Source organism: Brachyhypopomus gauderio, chromosome 12, assembly GCF_052324685.1.
Source record: "Brachyhypopomus gauderio isolate BG-103 chromosome 12, BGAUD_0.2, whole genome shotgun sequence".
NCBI lineage: Eukaryota > Metazoa > Chordata > Actinopteri > Gymnotiformes > Hypopomidae > Brachyhypopomus > Brachyhypopomus gauderio.
The window spans coordinates 6,058,764-6,077,913 of NC_135222.1; the positions used below are offsets into that span (position 1 = coordinate 6,058,764).

The 19,150-nt window shown below is 43.7% G+C and overlaps 1 protein-coding gene across 3 annotated transcripts in view; it reads left to right on the top strand.

Annotated features, from left to right (window-relative positions):
• thsd7bb (thrombospondin, type I, domain containing 7Bb) overlaps positions 1-19,150 on the top strand; it is a 52,166-nt gene that overhangs the window by 22,071 nt on the left and 10,945 nt on the right. For all 3 annotated transcript variants that reach the window (XM_077024618.1, XM_077024619.1, XM_077024617.1), the window contains 9 exons: positions 10,003-10,852; positions 12,838-13,086; positions 13,235-13,395; positions 13,665-13,829; positions 14,451-14,651; positions 17,056-17,145; positions 18,152-18,386; positions 18,835-18,950; positions 19,039-19,150. The exon at positions 19,039-19,150 is cut by the window's right edge and continues 21 nt beyond it. In XM_077024618.1, the coding sequence (XP_076880733.1) occupies positions 10,003-10,852; positions 12,838-13,086; positions 13,235-13,395; positions 13,665-13,829; positions 14,451-14,651; positions 17,056-17,145; positions 18,152-18,386; positions 18,835-18,950; positions 19,039-19,150 (2,179 nt within the window). The remainder of the gene's footprint in view (positions 1-10,002; positions 10,853-12,837; positions 13,087-13,234; positions 13,396-13,664; positions 13,830-14,450; positions 14,652-17,055; positions 17,146-18,151; positions 18,387-18,834; positions 18,951-19,038) is intronic.

The window sequence follows — 19,150 nt, forward strand, 5'->3', positions numbered from 1 at the left end:
GTGTGGTACAGAACTTGTGACGCTGAAGGAGGAGGCACGACAAGCGTCGGGCAGTGCAACATAAAACGTTTAATTTGTACAAAGACACGTGTAAGCTCCGGGCGGAGTGCAAGCATACACAGAAACTCTCACACAGGCACGAAACTTTAGACAAAGACGAGCACAAGACATTGCGTGAGCGCACATTAAATAGGTGGTTAACACATACCCTCATGATCTCGAAACAAGGCACAGGTGCGACTACGAACACGCTCACAAACAACCCACACCCACGGAAGTACTAATATGGACATAACAGCACGCAAACAACGTAGCGGCACGCCCACAGGGAAGGGTCCGGAGCTGTGATTGTGACAGAACTTGTATTATAACTATAACTATTCTATATAGGTGTATAATTTCACCCATATATTGCTTCAGTAACATCCATCCTCAGTGTCCAGCAATAGTTTGCCACCACAGAGGGCCTCCACTTTCCGTGGTACCACTTTTCCGTATTACACATAACGACATACTAGAATACAGGAAACGAAAAAAAACTATGGGCGATAGAGACATTCTGAGAACAGACTCCCAATGACATGTGTTTGGGTTTGATGGGAGAATGATACACGGTAAAATTAGTGTTCTGAAAAATGTTTCTCTGAAGATTTAAACTATGACTGGGGGCGGTGAGTTTGGACAGAAATAACTGAGAATATGTATGTTATTTTTTTTATAAATTTGGCATTTAGACAGTTGGTATTCTGCCAAGAAAGAGTAGAACGTTCACCAGTTCATCCAATGCTGAGTGTCATGGTTAGTGTTTAAGTTGAAACCAGTGGTTTGATATTACCGGTACGTTTATGCAACTCCAATAAGTGAGTGGGCATTTTAATGCATAAATATATGATATTGTGAGGGGGATCTGTAGGGTCTGGTCTGCTGTTTGATAAATTGACAATTTCTTCCAGTTAACTGAGTATTGGAGATTTTAGAGTATTTCTCAATTGATAGACTCATGTACAGAAGACATGAGATTCTGCAGAAACATAAGCTCCGTAAGCTGATTTTGTACCCTAGGTTTGGTGTAGGTTTGGTGTTGGTTTGGTGTTTCCTGCAGCTAACCGTTAGGCTATATAAAATCCTGTGAAGGGCAAGGGCATTTCAAGGTATTCCTGATAAAGTGAACCAGGATTTAAAGGAGAGGAACCGACAAAGGTGCAGTGAGCTAATCGAGTGGCCTCTGCGCACACAGGACTATGTTAGATGACTTTGTAGATCAGAAACAACAGTGTGTTGCTTGTTTCAGTCCCCATTCACCCTCAGGCTAGTGATCCACCTCCTTGGGGATTCACGGGGTGGGGGGGGGGGGGGGGGGGGGTGTTTCATCACCCACAGTGCACTGCTCCGTGATCACCACTACATGGTAGCACTGGTGATGATTCCTAGAATGTGAAATCGATACTGGTTTCATCATGAAAGGCAGGGCTTCTCCCAGCTCCTCTTTCAGAAGGCTGTCAGGGGGCTTTCTGCCTCGTTCCTGGACAAACTCCTCCTCTCCTGCTTCCGTTATCTTGTTCCCTCTCAGGTTTGTCTTGCACGCACACACACACACACACACACACACACACACACACACACACACACACACACACACACACACACACTTCAATCTCTATCTCCTGCTTCTCAAGTGTGTCTGTCTTTTACCCATCATCCTATTTGATGCCCTGGATAGCTTAACCTTGGCTTTATAAGGCATCGCTCACCTTGTAATGGCAGGAGAGGAAGACGAGGAGAGATTGCAGATGAAAGAATAATCGTTTACACTATTAAACTACCGGCTTTGTTTGGTCCCTCTCAAGCCTCATTTTACACCATTCCCTCAAAGCTCTTCAGCCCCGCTGACGTCACCGACACAGCACTGCAAATGGCCTTCTCTGTCAAAACAAAGCAAAAGTCAGGACAGTTGGCAGGGCCAAAGGCTGAAGAGGCTGTACAGAAGAGGGCAGATCGCTGCTGCTTCTTATCAATCCGTATGTAAATGTGAACAACACGAGTCCTCTGCCTCGTCTTTCCAACGGTTCGCTCTCGCAAAGTCATAATAGGAGCAAATGTGAATGAACGGGGGAGAGAAAAGACAGGGTGGAGGGATCGTGCTGGTCTCACCTTAAAAGCTGCCGTCTGACCGGCAGCTCTGTTTATGAGCTCAACTAGGAGAGCAGTGGTGGAATAAAAACACGTCTTGATAAGGATGCACCCTTCCACCTCCTCTCCATGGATCCCACGAGGCGTTTGTGCGCGCACGTTTCATTACCAGGCAGGCAGCCTCTTCAGTTACAAAACATCTCCATGACAACTGAAGACTGACAGTGCTGGCCTGTGTTGTAGTGGTAGTCTTGACAAAACGTGGTAGGCGTGCACACATTAGACTTAAGGTGGTACTGTTGATCTTTATATTTTTATCCTCATATATATTCACCCTCTAACATCTTTGATATTTCTGCTTTTTTACTGCAAATCCCTGCGATGTTTTCCATTTCTGCATCATTGTTGTGTGTGTGTGACAGAGTGTATGAGTGAGTGAGTGCATGAGAGAGTGAGTGAATGTGTGAATGAATGAGACAGTGATTGAGTGTGTGAATGAATGTATGAGTGTGTGAGTGTGTGTGTGAGGGAGTGAGTGCATGTGTAAGGGGGTGAAACTGTGAGTGAGTGTGGGAGTGAGTGAATTAGTGAGTGAGTGAGCGAGCGAGTGAGTGAGTGTGGGAGTGAGTAAGTTATTGAGTGAGAGAGGGAGATAGCTAGGACAGAAGCAGACAGGAGTCCTAATATAAGCAATGTCATATGTCTGTCTTAGGGTTTCCTTCTGATTTGAATAAGTAAACACAACTTTATTACTGGACAGGACATACTGAGACACATATGCATGAGCATAAAAATCATACACACACACACACACACACACACACACACACACACACACACACACACACACACACACACACACACACACACACACACACCCACACACACACACACACACACACACACACACACACACACACACACACACACACACACACACACACACAGGGTTAGGTGTCTGGGTTATTTTAGTAATGTTCCATAATCTTTGCTTTCCAAAATGAGCTTCTTCAGGAAAAACTTAATAGAAATTGAGAGCCAGGTTCCCTCTAAGCCGTTTTCCAAAAGGTTTGAGTTACAAAGTTCTAGAGTGAAATGGATTTTAAAATGAAATGGGTTTTTTAATGAACTAGGTTCTGATATGAGCTGGGTTCCAACATAACAGTAGTCCTAATGCTAGGACAATGGCTAATGTACTTATACATGTTCTTATCTTCATCTGGTAAACAGTTCACCCATGATTCAACTTGGCAGGTTACAGTAAAGTCTCACAACAGTTGAATCAGGTTTGTAGAGTTACAGTTCACATGCAAGATATTCACTTTAATAGAGATTAGAAGAGATGATGGATGGATAAATGGATAGATGGATGGATAGATGGATAGATGGATGGACGGGACTGTCCATCCATCCATCCATCCATCTATCCAACCATCTATCCATCTGTCCATCCATCTATCCATCTGTCCATCATCTATCCATCTATCTGTCGGTCCATCCATCTATCTGTCGGTCCATCCATCTATCTGTCAGTCCATCCATCTATCCATCTGTCCATCCATCTACCCATCTAGCCATCCATCCATCTATTCATCTATCTATCGTCCATCAATCCATCTGTCCATCTGTCTATCCATCTATCCTTCAATCGATCCAAGATGAAGATAAGAACATGTATAAGTACATGAGCCATTCTCTGGATGGATGGATGGATGGATAGATAGATGGCAGTATATGTTCTATGAGGAAATTACTGTGCAGACTCAAAGAACACACAGCTTCACACACAGTCTAACAAGCCTGTAAGCACACCTCTCTCTTTAGTCATTCTGACATCACAGTCCACACTCCTCACGACAAGATAAAAGTATCTGATTCTTCTCTGCCAGAATCTCTGTGAAAAAGCATTGCAATAGATTCTATGGCCATTTCTAAGCCATTCATCTGTCAGTCGCGCTATTGTGTGCATCCGGCGAGTCCTGACACACCCTATTCTTCAAAGAACGCTCTCCAGTGTATCTGGGACACAGAGACAGGAAGGAAAAAGCAAAAGAAGCAAGGGAGTGGTAAAGGTCTCCGAGCCTCAGTGACACTCATGCGCCCCGCTACTCACGAGAAAACTGTTATTTCTTATGTTTTCTGCCTGCTGCTCAAGCCTCTCACAATACTAAGTTACTCTAAGTTAAAGAGATCGTTTATGTTCACCATGTAGGTATTCGGGATCATTGGGTTAGTGATGGCTCACATTACCCTCACCAATCAGATTTATTACGTTCATATATTTTAATGCTTAAAATGCCCCTCTATGGCTGCAAATTGGAGCCAATTTTTTACACTTAATCATAACCCATATAATTGTAAAATCAATAAAAATTGTATTTAGCCATCCTTTAGCAGTATCTTAAATACATATTTGTGTGGCATGAGACACACTCAAAAGACAGCAAGTGCTGTGTCACTTTTATGGCTCTACGCCTCCTGGATTCACTGTCAGTGCATGCAGAACAACCATGAAGACAGACAGATCCATACATAGAAACAAACAGTGAGGAAACTGTAGAAAAAAACAGAAGAACAAACTGGAAGAACAAGACAGAGGAAAAATGAAGAAAAGGGGCCAGCACTGTACACTATTGTCTCAGTATTTTACAGCAGCCAAATGAAAATAGGCACTGTATGTAAAGTCACTGAGTACTGAATTATCAAGACCCGGGAGCATGTGACTGTGAGCATAGGGTTCTAGGAGCTGGTATGGACCAATCGGGAGTTGCAAAATAAGCCCAGTGTCCCTGAGGATTTCATGTCGTTTCAAAAAGCACTAGAACTTCTGCAGGCCAGAAAAAAATGTATTTCTGGAGCAGGAAAAAAGTTAAGAGCATCCCCACAGAACCACATATGGGATTGTGACTGAAGGGAGCCAGGCCCAACGCAGTATCTTCTGGCTCTGGACTAGGGTTAGAGATTAGGACCAGGGTTGTAGATTAGTACCAGACCTGGAGATTAGCAACATCAACTGACGAAACAGACACGAGTGGATTTTGCCCTTCAAGGCCTCAGGTCTTCCTAGACTGTTACAGGGAGATGCCCATTTGGGTGACATCTTTGGCACTAGACAACTGGAAGAGGTAGCAGGAAATGGGAGCAGATTCAGCAGCCTCCAGGACACCAGGTGGCAGTGCTGGTACTGATGCTGGAGCACCACAGGTCATAAGAGCTGAAATGTTGGCACTGGAGCCACCGGAGCCACCAGGACTATGGTGAAATAAGGAGTGTCCTTATTGTGAAACAAAACAGACCCAGTTATAAACCAAAAGCTAGCATACACAGACAAATCACGAAATTAACTGACAGAATGTTATTATCCCAATGCTTCCAAGCACACAATGAAAAATGGAATTCATTACAGAGTTAATGAGGAACAGATGAAGCAGTTGTGCACTGGGTACTGCTGTGAACTGATTCAGCTCCGTAATCACTGATTCAGGTTCATTCACATATGAAACAGGTGAGATTAAATGTCAACAAAATTTGCTTGTGATATGCTAAGAGATGTTAATTATAATATCTCTGTTATTTCATTGTATACAGGAATATGTCTCTAGATTAAAAAAGGTTAAATCCCAGCTTTTGGACAGGTAGAAAAATTGACGTTTTTCCTTGAAACCTTTGTGAAGGCATTTCTTCTAGCCATGTGCAGTGAACACACGGGAGCAGACAGCAGGCAACACCTGCCATAGTCAGTCACAAAGGACACTAATGTTAGCTGCACCAGACAACACTAGTAGACAACGTGTTTACTCTGTCTCATTTGGCACCGTTTCTGCACTGCTGGAAGGGGGAAAGTTTTTTAACAGTTTACTGAGAGAGAGAGAGAGAGAGAGAGAGAGAGAGAGAGAGAGAGAGAGAGAGAGAGAGAGAGAATACCTGCAACCCCCCTGAAAGGTTCAGAAATGCTACCTCAGTAAAGCTGCTCTCGGTTGGAGGGGTGATATTTAGGGTTTGAATAGGGAACTCAGTAAGAGCAGCACAGCATGATGTGCAGACTTCATTCTGCAAAGTGTATGACTCACATTCACACCGTGTCAAATCCACAAAAGGGAGGGGAAAGAAAAAGAGAGAGAGAGCAAGAGAGAGAGAGAGGAGAGAGAGAGGAGGGGGGGGAGTGTAAAGTGTCTGGAGGTAATGGTGTACATCTAGTTTGCTCTTTTCAGTGGGATCTCAAACAGGGATGAAATTACCTACACTCTCATTAAAAAGTTTTTTCTCTGGAAGAGTTCTTTCAGCCAAGAACCATCCTCCGCTCATAGAGCTGAACAAAGAGAGAAGAAACCCAAACCTATGCTCTTCATAGTTCCACACAGTTATTTGTGCATCTGTTAAAATCTATGTAGCAGAAAACTGTCATTCTCTATAAACATCTGACTAGATTACCTCCTTTGTTGCATAATTAGTTTTCTTACACAAGAAGGAACTACTAGACCAGCAAAGTTATGAAAGGATGTAAAAGTGATATATTTGATTATACCAGTTAGCCCTTCTGTTCTTGTCTCCACTGTACTCCACCGAAAACCAATATTGCAACCAACCCCAGCCAGCAGTGTTTCCCACCTCCCCTGTCCTTACTGTAACCCCATCAGAGCAGCCTGCTTTAACCCCACTGCGACACCCGCTGTGGAGAAGGATGAATCCTTTTACCCAACCTTACTCCCCTGTCTGACTGTGTTGCCATGCCAACTGCCTGACTGACGGAGCAGAGATGGAACATGCGTCCCCTGACGGGACGTGTGGGTTTTCCCGCTGTGTTACAAGCAGGCCTGACGAGCAGGTATTTGACTTTCAGCTGAGGATGGTCGACATCACAGTAACGATTTTCTTTAAAAGCCTCTAATGAAAGTGATTCATTTTGTGATTATTATGGCGCCTCCATTGCCAGGGTGACGTCCACTTAAGCTTGCCTACGGTTTGAAATGAGTGTTATTTATTCTTTTCGTTCCAGTGCCAATCGACCTTTTCTGGTCATTCATTTGATTTCGTTGCCCACTGGTTAAATGCACAATAAAGTTCGCTATTAGAGGTATTATGTAAAAAAGCTGATGTTTGAAATGTTAAATATTGAGTCTCGGTTTTGCTTAGTGTAAGCAAGTGGAAGGAGTAAAACAAATTTGCCTGAGAATAAATATGCAGGGAATGTTGGGAATGAATATATGTTCCATTTAAGCAGAGTGACTGAGAAAAGGGACACACACTGTACATGAAAAAGGGACACATGCATGTACAGTGTGTCTGAGGCTTGCTAGGGAGAGAAAGGCATTTATGAGACTTGCATGTCTAATCTACAGTGAATGTAGTCTTAAACTAGGCTTAACATACCTGGAGTAATATTTGACTGCTGGGGTTCTGCTGAGTTGAAATGACTTTGGACTGAAGCCTGTTGAGTCCATTAAGGCTTTAAATGGATGCAGCTTGAGTGAAATGAACTCCAGTTTTCAGAGGCATTTGTAAATGACAAATAAATAAATGCACACTTTTACAATTATGTTTACATTTTCCGCATTTAGCGGATGTTCTTATCCAGAGTGACTTACAAAAATGCTTTGCAGTCTTCTCAGGCCCCGTCCACACGATGCCGGAGATTTTAAAAAACGGACGTTTTTGTCTCCGTTTCAGCCTCCCGTCCACACGAAAACGGCGTTTTCGGTCACCGAAAACGGAGGTTTTTGAAAACACCTTCCAAGGTGGAGACTTTTGAAAACACCGGTCTCCGCGTATTCGTGTGGACGGGGGAAAACGCATGTTTAGGAAAACGCTGACATCACATAGTGAGTCTGCGCATGTCTTTTTTTGTTTACATTCGCTCAGCTTGTTCAGCATGGATACGCAGCTGATGTGCAGCCGTGTGGACGGAGATATTTTTGAAAACGGAGACAAAAACCTCCGTTTTAAAAAATCTCCGGCGTCGTGTGGACGGGGCCCCATTCTCATCCTTCTCAACCTGTTGAACTAGAATATGAAAAACTAGAAATAGGAAATGTTAGAGTTTTAATAATTCTACAGTAGTATTGTGATGCGGAGTGTACACCGCAAACGCACGTACACATTAAATGTAATTGGACAGTCCAAGAGGTCCAAAACCAGATGATTAGCAAAGGCACAAAAACGTAAACCAAAGCATGAAGTCTTCCAAAAGACTTGAAGCAGTGTTCCAGTTTGATGTAAATATATCTCATATGTATCTATGTATGTATCTATCTAGAGAGACAGAAAATGAAAAATGGGTTAATTTGACAAATTAATCATTTAACAGCAAACAGAATCACATTGACTGCTGATATTTGATAAGATGCCACTAATCTTTCAAAAATGTTTGTGCATGACATCACTGTCATGTAAAAACAAGTGATGTTGATACGAGACCATTTCTTTTGTTTCTAACATTAGGACCAGTGCTTTTCACCTCCTATCAATGGAACAATTACATGCAAGTAGCAAGGCAATTTCATTAGGCTAGCACACACCCTTACTCAGAGGTCAGAGGTCATTCAAACTGCTTCACATGGGGAAGTGAAAATAAAAAGGTATTGAAATAATTAAGTGAAATAACAATGTAAGACTAGATTAACATAAAATTAAATAAAAAAACATTTAAACTATATTACTGTAAAAGAAAAGGTCAATGACAAATAAAATAAAATAAATGGCAAATTAAACATTTTAAACTGGATTAAACTAGTTGTCTCCAGGGTGCATCTAAGCTCTTGAAGAAGTTGTGGATAGCTTGAAAGCTAAAGGCTGCCTTTATTTTGGATTTTGTGCAGTATTACCAGTTAAAGTCCAGCTAAAGCAATAATGGACATCAGCATCTGGTCTGTTTACTGACCTAAACTGCGTGTTTGACCACATCTGTTTAAATGGAAGTCAAGTGAATAAAAATATGGATGGTCATCTCATGGGTCAGACCAAAAGACTACGGTGCTGTTCTGAGGGAACACAAACTAGCTTTGCCTGGTTACTATTAATATTTTATTACTAAGTATTTTATTACTAGCATTTCATTACACATGGCAATAGTAAGTGGATTTTTCTTCCAGGCAATCAATAATGAAATCAAGGAGTTATGTCTCTCTAGTTCCAAGCCCTCAAAATCACCTCTGTGGCAAGAGAGATCCCACTTTTATGTTATGTATTTTAAACCCAACAGACACACTACACTTGTAAGCCCAATGAGGATTCAGCCGTTCACGATCACAAATATGGATTCACTTGTGCCCAGCAAGTTTAGGGTTGGCAATCATGATGTCATCACCATATGTCCCTCTTTCCTTGTTTATGTCTCATATGAGATAGTAGTGGTGTCACATGGATGGGGGTTGCGTGATGATCTCGCTAATAATGCCATTTAGGGAATTGGCAGATATTTGAGACCTGGACCTCTGACTCTCCATCTGGACCAACGGTGATGATGTAATACTTTCTTATCTGTGTAAAGCACTGAGTTTCTATCTCTACAACCATCACTCTCCCCCCCCCTCACTTGCCACACCCTTTCACTGTACTGCCACAAAGATTCACATTTCACCATGTGCTCCTGGAGACTTACTTTCATGGCCCTGCATATAGTAAATGAGATTAGTCTGGCTGGCAAGCTGTACTCCCCGTGTCTGACAGTGACGTGCTATGGCTAGTTTCATCTTCCTTTCATCTCTGAAGATAAATCTGTGGCATGTGTAGTTTATAATTTTATAATAAAGATTTAGTGGACCCTTGTAAGTAGCAGTCTATTAATATGGATAAGTGTCTTAAGAGCAGGCACTTCACTCTCTCTCTCTCTCTCACTCTCTCTCTCTGTCTTTCTCTCTCTCTCCTTCTCTGCAGGTGTATGGGGTGTGTGTGTAGCTGAGGAGTGTGGTTCATCAGGCCTGCAGCTTCGGTCCGTGTGGTGTGCTCACACCGAGGGCTGGAGCACACACCAGTCCAGCTGTTCCCTCCGCCAGCGCCCCGCACAGCAGCGCACGTGTGTGAAGGTGTGTGAGTGGCAGCAGCAACTGTTTGAGTGGCATCTGTCTCCCTGGGGCGTATGCGCCCCGTCCCCCGCACCGCGGCCGTCTGACGGGTGTGTGACGGCACAGCGTGGGATTCAGAGGCGGAGTGTGACATGCGCACGCCGCTCCAACGGCACGAGTGTGAGTCTGCAGGCGTGCGAGGCCTTCGCACCACTGCCAGAGCTGGAGCAGGCGTGCTTGCTGCCGTGCCCGTTAGACTGCGTGGTCTCCGCCTTCTCGCACTGGTCACCATGCAGCCGCACCTGTGGCCCCGCCCTCCAGCAGCGCATGCGGCAGGTTTTGGCCCCGCCCCTTTACGGAGGAGCAGAGTGTCCCAGCCTCACTCAGACCCGTCCCTGCAGTCAGGACAGCAGCGACTCCGCTCTCTGCACTTCTGACCAACAGGAGTACAGCTACAGTTTGTGGGCGGGGCCTTGGAGTGAGTGCAGACGCAAGGGGACAGTCCCCACTGGAAGGACCACGGTGGACTTTAATGGTGGCCTGACTGGACAGAAAACATTGAAACCTTCCCATGCAGTCAAAGGACATTCTGAGATCATCCACTTTCAGCACCATAACCATGACCACCACAGAAACCCCAGAGCATCTTGGGATCTTCTGATTGGCTACCAGACACGGCAGCTCCGATGCACACGTAGCGATGGCAAGAATGCCATGTTGAGGTGAGCCTCTTTATTCTAAATCGATAAATCCTCCAATAAATAATAATCATTATAAATCAATAAACCCAGTCATCTACCACATTAAACAATTACAGAGGTCATTAAAGGTCATGCACTGTATGGGCCAAATAGACAGAAAACCTCATGAAAAATTCTATGAGTGTGTTGGCCTTGTGTGGCTGAGCTTAGAGGTCAGTGTTGCGAGAGGGAAAAGCTTGAATGAATGCTCCAGGCACCGCAGACACACCCGCTTAATGGCTGCCACAGCTTTCCTTACTTTATAAAATACCATCTGGCTGCAAGGATGTTGGTACCAGACTTGTTTACAGTCTTCTTACAAGCATAGGATGCACTGCATGTATGTGTGTGTGTGTGTGTGTGTGTGTTTTGTGTGTGTGTTTTGACAGAGAGAGAGAGGCAGAGAAAATTTGTTTGTGATGACACAAGCATCTCTTCAAGGTATTATCAAAGCATTATAGGTTCAGATCCTCACAATGGGTGTTATGGATATTAAAGGTCTAGTTAAAAAGAAATGTACTGTTGTTAACCATGATTTAAAGTTTTTTCATGGGTGTATATCTAAGTAAGCTAAAGAATTGTTTGCCATCTGATTTGAACATGTGGTATTTGTAACATTTTAGCATTTACAGTATTTTTTATTTACAAGTTATAAAAGTTACAGTGATGTTAATTTGATGAGTAAAATGAGCTGTAATCATAAACCTTGCTAAACGATGTTTGTGCTAAACTAAAAATGTTTTAAAATACTATTGAACCTTTAAATGGTACAATTTCAGCTGAAAAATATCATAGCCTATATTATACATAGAACCAAATAATTTCAGTCATACATGAAGACATGATGATTCACCGTTTAGGGTTGTTTCAGGGTCCTGCACATTTATTGCAATATTCATTCATCCATGTATATTGTTGAAATAGCTTCCCAATTATGTCCCAAGATGCTAGATGTCTTCAATAACACATCTTGATCAAAAGAAAAAGCTTTTCTTAAGACACAAAGGATTATTTTTATTAAATGTTTACCAAATGAACCATATTGTTTACCAAATGAACAATGTTTTGTATTTTTTATAAGAATTGTGTTCTGGTAAAAACTGGGAAATGATGCTAGAACTCTTGAACCTCTTTGTCTAACTGCCATACTTATTAGCATGCTTAGTCCTAGCAGACATTTAAAAAACACTAATCTCCTGCCTGAATTTGACCTGTCCTTATCCTTTAATTATAAGATAATTACAAAATTAAACGACTCAATGCTCCAGATGCACAAACAATTAATTATCACAATTATTCTTTGATTATCTATATAAACTGTGTTAGTTACTACTTTTATTAGATTAATAGTATAGCCATGTATTTGCCTGTTGTGAGGATCTGAAGGATTGGTCCTTATTCCATTAAACACACTTATGATTTGCTCAGAATAAAATGTATTTTGCTTGAGGCCTTGATGAGAAAATTTGGCCTGTCAGTTTCAGAATAAATGCATTTGCAGTCCACCCAGGGTGCTCTCAGGGCTACTTGCCAAAATTCTGTTCAGTAATCTCTGTATTAGAGGGTGCTGTATGCAGTTTAGATGGGGTTCCATATTTTTTGTAAATATCTCCCGCTGCACAATAGATTTTCTTTTACACAACCAGGCCAAAAATAGCACCCTGCTTTCCAAACACATTTATAGTTGGCGCACCTTTTGATTTGCCTTGCTGTGTTACTTCATATTTCAATTCAGAAGGGTTGAAAATGAAGACTTCTGCCAAACATAAACTCGTTTGCATACAAAGCAGCATGCATCCCAAAGTAGCATACACTTCAATTAGCTTATTATATGTATGTTTTTCTGTATGTATATGTAATGCTTTGTGTCTTCTGCATACACACACACACACACACACACACACACACACCTACAGCAGATACACTGAATGATGAGTGGCAATAATGACTTTTCACTTTGTTTCCAGTCTTTGTGACCATCACAACACCCCTGTGAACTTTCGATCTTGTGTGATGCCCAAGGACTGTGAAGTCTCTGATTGGTCAGCATGGAGCTCATGCTCTAAAACCTGTAGGACCTCTGACCAATTGCCAGGCTTCAGACACAAAAAGCGGTACATGAAGCAAGCTCCTATTGGAGAAGGGAAAAAATGCCCCTCCCTAGAAGAAGTAGAGACTTGTCATACTATGGAAGACCTATTGCCACTTTGCCCCAGGTAAACTGTTGCTGTAAACTAGCTCAACATTATTACTGAATTGTTGAATTCAGCCAGTATTCTGTAAAATAATAACTCTGGATCCAGAAGTGTAGAACGTAAGTGAAATAGACTGTACAGTTATAATGCTCATTTTCCTCAATCACAGGTACGATTGGAAAGTGACAAGCTGGGGTCCATGTCAGGTAAGGCCCCTCCTCAGTCAGCAGGACCATCGCCACGGCAACAGCAGCATCTTGTGTGGAGGTGGGATCCAGACACGAGATGCTTACTGTGTCAGGACAACTGGCAATGCAACAAAATCCCACGGTGAGAGGACAGCTGTCAAATGCCATACGTCCTGGGTGTCTTAACCTTTACAAAAATCATGGGAGCCAGGAAAGACCCTTGGTCGATTAAATGGATTAAAGTGCATTTTAAGGGATTTAGATCTCTCTCTCTCTCTATTTATGCTTCTCCTTCTACCTTGTAAAACAGTTACTACCTTGTAAAAATTTACTGAGTGTCTATTAAATATGCCATGCAGTTTTTCAGCTAATACGTACAACATCTGTAGAGTCTGTCTCTCTCTCCCCCAGTGTCCAGACCAGTTGGGCCGAGCTTGTGCACCGGTCTCCTCCCACCTTTGACCCAGCCTTGCTCCATCCCCTGTTCTAAACCATGTCATCTGTCACCTTGGTCACCCTGGGGACCTTGTCTCCTTGACTACAGTCCAGAGCATCATCATCAGAAAAGTGAGAGGGGTAAGGTCCAATGAAAGAAACATTGTCAGAATATATCTACACACCATTGCACACAAGTGTAGTCTCCATTGTTGAGGTGAGGATAATCTGTTGAAGCTAATCTACTGAGGTGGGTCTAATCTGTTGGGGTTAATCTACTATCTTCCTAAATTTACTTCATCTCAATGCCATATCATATCTCTCTCTCTCTCTCTCTCTCTCTCTCTCTCTCTCTCTCTCTCTCTCTTTCTCATCATTTCAGGGCTGAACTGGCACAACTATATTTAGTTACACTATCACTTTCACATCATTAAAGTAATAATTACTGAATTATTTGGAAATTCACATAACTACAGTTGAGAAAGTGGAATAAAAAGTAGACGAATGAAATGAAGTGAAATCATAATGTAAACAGGAGAATCACTGATGTCTGCAGATGCGGATTGCAGTGTCTGTGATTGGAAGCTCCCCTGGTGTGATTGTCCTTCTTTGAATGTAATGATGACGATTTCATGTGAAGAATGCTTTAGACTTCTGCATAAGCGGACATGCCTCGCTCCTTCTGTCCACCACGCACCCACGTCCCTCTCCGCTCCCCCTTTCATGCGCACAATGCACACTAATGTATTCGATCTCTCTCAGGCTTCAAGTTACGGATGCGCTTTATTGTCGAAGACACCTGGGGCGAGTCTGAGACCTGCCCTCAGGCCACTGAGGAAATGACCTGCGATGACCCCATAAGCTTCCTGTGGCGAGTGACCTCACGAGGACCCTGCGTTCCTTCGGAGGGGCCCTGTGGCCGTGGATCCCAGGAGCAGAGCGGCGAGTGTGTGGCAGTGACAGGCACGAGACGTCCTTGGTTTTCTTCCCTTCTTCCCCTCTTGTTCTATCCTCTATAACGTCTTCTTTCATGTCAGTTCACAGTCCCATATGTTCTGTGCCATATGCTGTTTTTTTCCTTTTTTTAAGTTTACCGTGACACCGTATCATTTATGACATCATCTTGCCTGCGCAAACACAGCAGGTGTCTGCCTCTTCATCGTCTCTTTGTTCTGGACTCTCCTCATCGTCATAAAGACAAGCATGTCTCCTTTGTGTCTGTTTCTGAGACATCATGGGACACGTTGCTAATGACAGTCATTATACACACACACCCTGTCTCCTGATATATATATATATATATGCTCAGAACTCAGAAGTGTGTTGAAAGCTGGTATTTTAAGCCCTGGTTGAGAGACATATGTCTCATAACTGACTCTCATGGCTCTCAGTGAGATGGTTGACACAGGAGCGGACAGCTTCCCCTCAGGAAACAAGTCTGCATGGTGTATCTCTCGTGGGGTTGCACGTGCTACTCAAGCAGTTTAGACACTTTCAAGCACTCTGAGCTACGAGAGTGCTGTCACAGAGCTGCCTGCATGTCAAGCATCCACCAAGCTAAACTGCTGTTCCTCCATGTTGGTGTGAAACGTGCAAGAGGGTGAGGTCCCTGAGGCGAGTGAGCTTGGGAGGCATGACTCCTGCATCACCGTCCACACCCTGGGGCACACGCAGCCTCACGTGAACAAATGCACCTGCAAACACGGTTACTCTGTTACTTGTCATAAACAGACACAAATGAATTTGACAAGATGAATCGATGCAGAGGTTAGTTCCTGCAGAGTTAGCATTTGTTTACCTGGCATACTGTGGAAGGACTTGAACCTGCACCCAAAATATGGTAAAATATGTTTAGAATTGCACTACTGTCTACATTTCTTCCACTGTCTAAATTTTTTTAATGAATGTTATATTCTAGCATGACACATTATTTTGCTTACTTTATTTATTGGTTTGTGTACGTTGTTTTTTTTTTTTTTTTTTTTTTTGCTGGTTTTGTCTGAGGATGGAAGAAATGGTCATGTTCATGTGTGCACCAGAAAAAGCTTGAACTACACCAAGACTGCAGGAGTCCCCCTGTAGCTACACCCACATGAGGGTCCCCGTCACTCCGACATGTCGGGGAAGCTGATGGCAGATGAGGTGCAGTGAGGAGACGGGCTCTCTCTTGGTGTCCTCTAACCCTGCTCCCCTGTGACCACCTGATATGGGCCAGATGTTCTTATGTTTCATCAGACAAAGGAAGGGTTCCTTCCAACACTGCAAATAGATAGTGGGAAAGAAATGTAGTGGCTCTATGCTATCTATAAAATAACTGGCTTGATGGTAATTTAAGGGGTCGTGAAAAAGTATGGCAGAGCTTTAAATTGGTCTTCACCTTTCAAAAAGGTTTTCGTTTGCATATTTATTTATTAGGCTTACAAAAGGAATAGGTCTGTAGATCAGCTGGTGCAATATGACTTTCTCTGGGTTTCTAGCAACAAATGGAACAGCAGAATTGAATGAGATGCTTATCCGTCTTCATTTCATCTGTTTCTATGTGGAGACTCTGCCAGCATGTGTGAAATTGGATTTTCGTTTTGCCTTCTGAGATGTGTGTAGGTGAGCTTGGTGGAGAGTTGTGTATGTGTGGGTGAGTTGGGTGGAGTGGTGTGTGTGTGAGCTTGGTATGAGTTGTGTATGTGTGGGTGAGTTGGATGGAGTGGTGTGTGTGGGTGAGTTGGGTGGAGTGATGTGTATGTGGGCGAGTTGGGTGGAGTGGTGTATGTGTGGGTGAGTTGGGTGTAGTGATGTGTATGTGGGTGAGTTGGGTGTAGTGATGTGTATGTGTGGGTGAGTTGGGTGTAGTGATGTGTATGTGTGGGTGAGTTGGGTGTAGTGATGTGTATGTGTGGGTGAGTTGGGTGTAGTGGTGTGTATGTGTTGGTGAGTTGGGTGTAGTGGTGTATGTGTGGGTGAGTTGGGTGGAGTGGTGTATGTGTGGGTGAGTTGGGTGTAGTGATGTGTATGTGTGGGTGAGTTGGGTGGAGTGGTGTATGTGTGGGTGAGTTGGGTGGAGGGGGGTGTGTGTGGGTGAGTTGGGTGGAGTGGTGTATGTGTGGGTGAGTTGGGTGGAGGGGGGTGTGTGTGGGTGAGTTGGGTGGAGTGGTGTATGTGTGGGTGAGTTGGGTGGAGTAGTGTATTATGTGCAGGTGCCTTTGCATACATCCATAGACATAAGACCATGTAATTTCCATGGTAATGGGATGCACCTGAAATTGACATTAATTGTCGCTTTGCACCCTAAATTCTAGGTTGACAAAAAAAAAAAACAAATCAAATCCAGCCAGATCTGTGTCATGGATCTAGTTACTCTCTCCTCCTGCAGGAGAAACTGTCCCGAGGGGGAGGTGCCCAGGAGACCCTCCTCCAAGCCGACAGCCGTGTGAGGTGCCCTGTCCTGGTGACTGTGTGCTGGGTGAGTGGCTCCCCTGGTCTCCCTGTCCCCACCTCTGTCCTATCGAGCGTGTCCCAGACACCTTGGCTCAATCTCCTTCTGTTCTCACACTTACGGAAGAAAGTGAGACAGCTCACACCGCCACTCAAAACACCTCTCGCAAACCACACAGAGGGAAATTCAGCTTGCTTATAGTTTATGCCAATTACAGATACAAACAGCACTTGATGTAAAACCCAAGGGTGGAAATTGCCTTGAATTATTGATTTGTTTGAGTATTCAAATTAATATGCAATTTTGGCCATTGCTGTTGCAATATAATGGATGGGAAACACAAAGAGGGTGGGTGGGTGTCATGCAAATAGACTAATTTGCATGTCGTGTGATTCTAAGGCTGAGAGCAATTACTAGCTTGGCTATTTTTTATGTGCCCAGGAAGCAAGCAAGTGTGATATGACATGCAAATGCTTTGCTGCAGATAAATTGCATAACTCTGGGTGGAGAAAAATTTTTTTTCAATAATTTGTATTTTTATACAAGATCAAGAAATATTTGGATGTTTTACTCTTTAAGCTACGGAGCAGCTTGACTGTGAGGGAGAAAGAGGAGTCTGGGAGAGCAGTGTTAAAATGGCGGAAAGGGGAGGAAGCATGTCCGCTTTTATAAGCTGCAAAATTAGTCACACTAAACCCATTTACAGGCTTTGTGAGTCTTTCCATCGAGGTTATCACTACACGGCTTTTTAAAATTCAGTACGATGGCTTTGCCTCCGAGTGGACTCTCATCGTGGATTCTAATGACTTGACCACTCATTCAGCGCTGTGTCTCCGTAAGGCAGCTTGTGGTGGTGAATTACGAATGCTGTCCTCATGACCCTCCATTGGGACAGCTGTCTGAACCCACAACACACAAACACATAGACACCCATGCACATACTGTGCTGGGGACATTTATTATTCATGTCATTTTGACTAATTGTGATGTGGCTTTTACGGCATTAGTCAATGACCATATTGTCTGAATACAGAGGGGAAGGGGTGCTTGCCCACCCCTGTTTTGGAGCAGTGGAAACCCTGTAGCATCCGCCCATGCCTGCTATATTACTGGGACACGTCTCCGTGGGGTCCATGCACTCCGGACCCCAACGCGCACAGGAATGGGTCAGCGCAGGAAGAGGCGGAGGGGAGAACCTGTGGCACTGGGGTACAAACCCGCCAGGTCATCTGCAGGAGGGTCGGCCATGGACAGGCGGAGTCGAAAAGGTAGGCACTACCTATCCTTGAGGGTGGATGAGGGTGGGAAAATCCAATAAAATAGGAAAGGGGAAGATGAAAGGAAAAGACGTAGTTAAAGGAGCAACCAGAAACTCTGGAAGGAACACACAGACCAGGAATATGGACTCCAATGCCAAGGAAGATGAAATAAACAAAAGGTTGCAAAGAGTTAAAAGTCACGAACCTAACTCAAAAGCAATTGTTGCTGGGAACAGGTTATTGACTTACAAGTAACCAGTCCCTAGTCATAGGGATAACACCACAAAATCAAGTGAAGGTAACAGGTCCAGGTCCCAAGTCTGTAGAAGCAAGTCAAATGTGACCTCCAGATGCGTCATCAAATCTGTCTCCACACAACACACGTCTGCTCACAATATATGTGTTATATTTGTTGCTCCGGATGTGCTGTACATTAACCTCCTGACCTGTTCTCCAGGTGTCCGGACTCCACCCATCCGAACCACATCCGTTTCTGTGCTCTAAAGTGCAAGGTGGACTGCACAGTTACACCTTTCACTGAATGGAGCCCATGCCCAACTTCATGCTCACCAAGTAAACATGCCTACGTTCACACACATGCTTGTGCACAACACATATTTGTTTCTGTTTGGGGGATTGTCATCTAAACATCTTTCCCTAGCGAACGCCACCACTAGCATGCAGTCTCGGCACCGCATTGTCATCCAGAGACCAGCCAATGGTGGTCAGGAATGTCCAGCCACACTCTTTGAAGAGAGAGAGTGTAATCCACG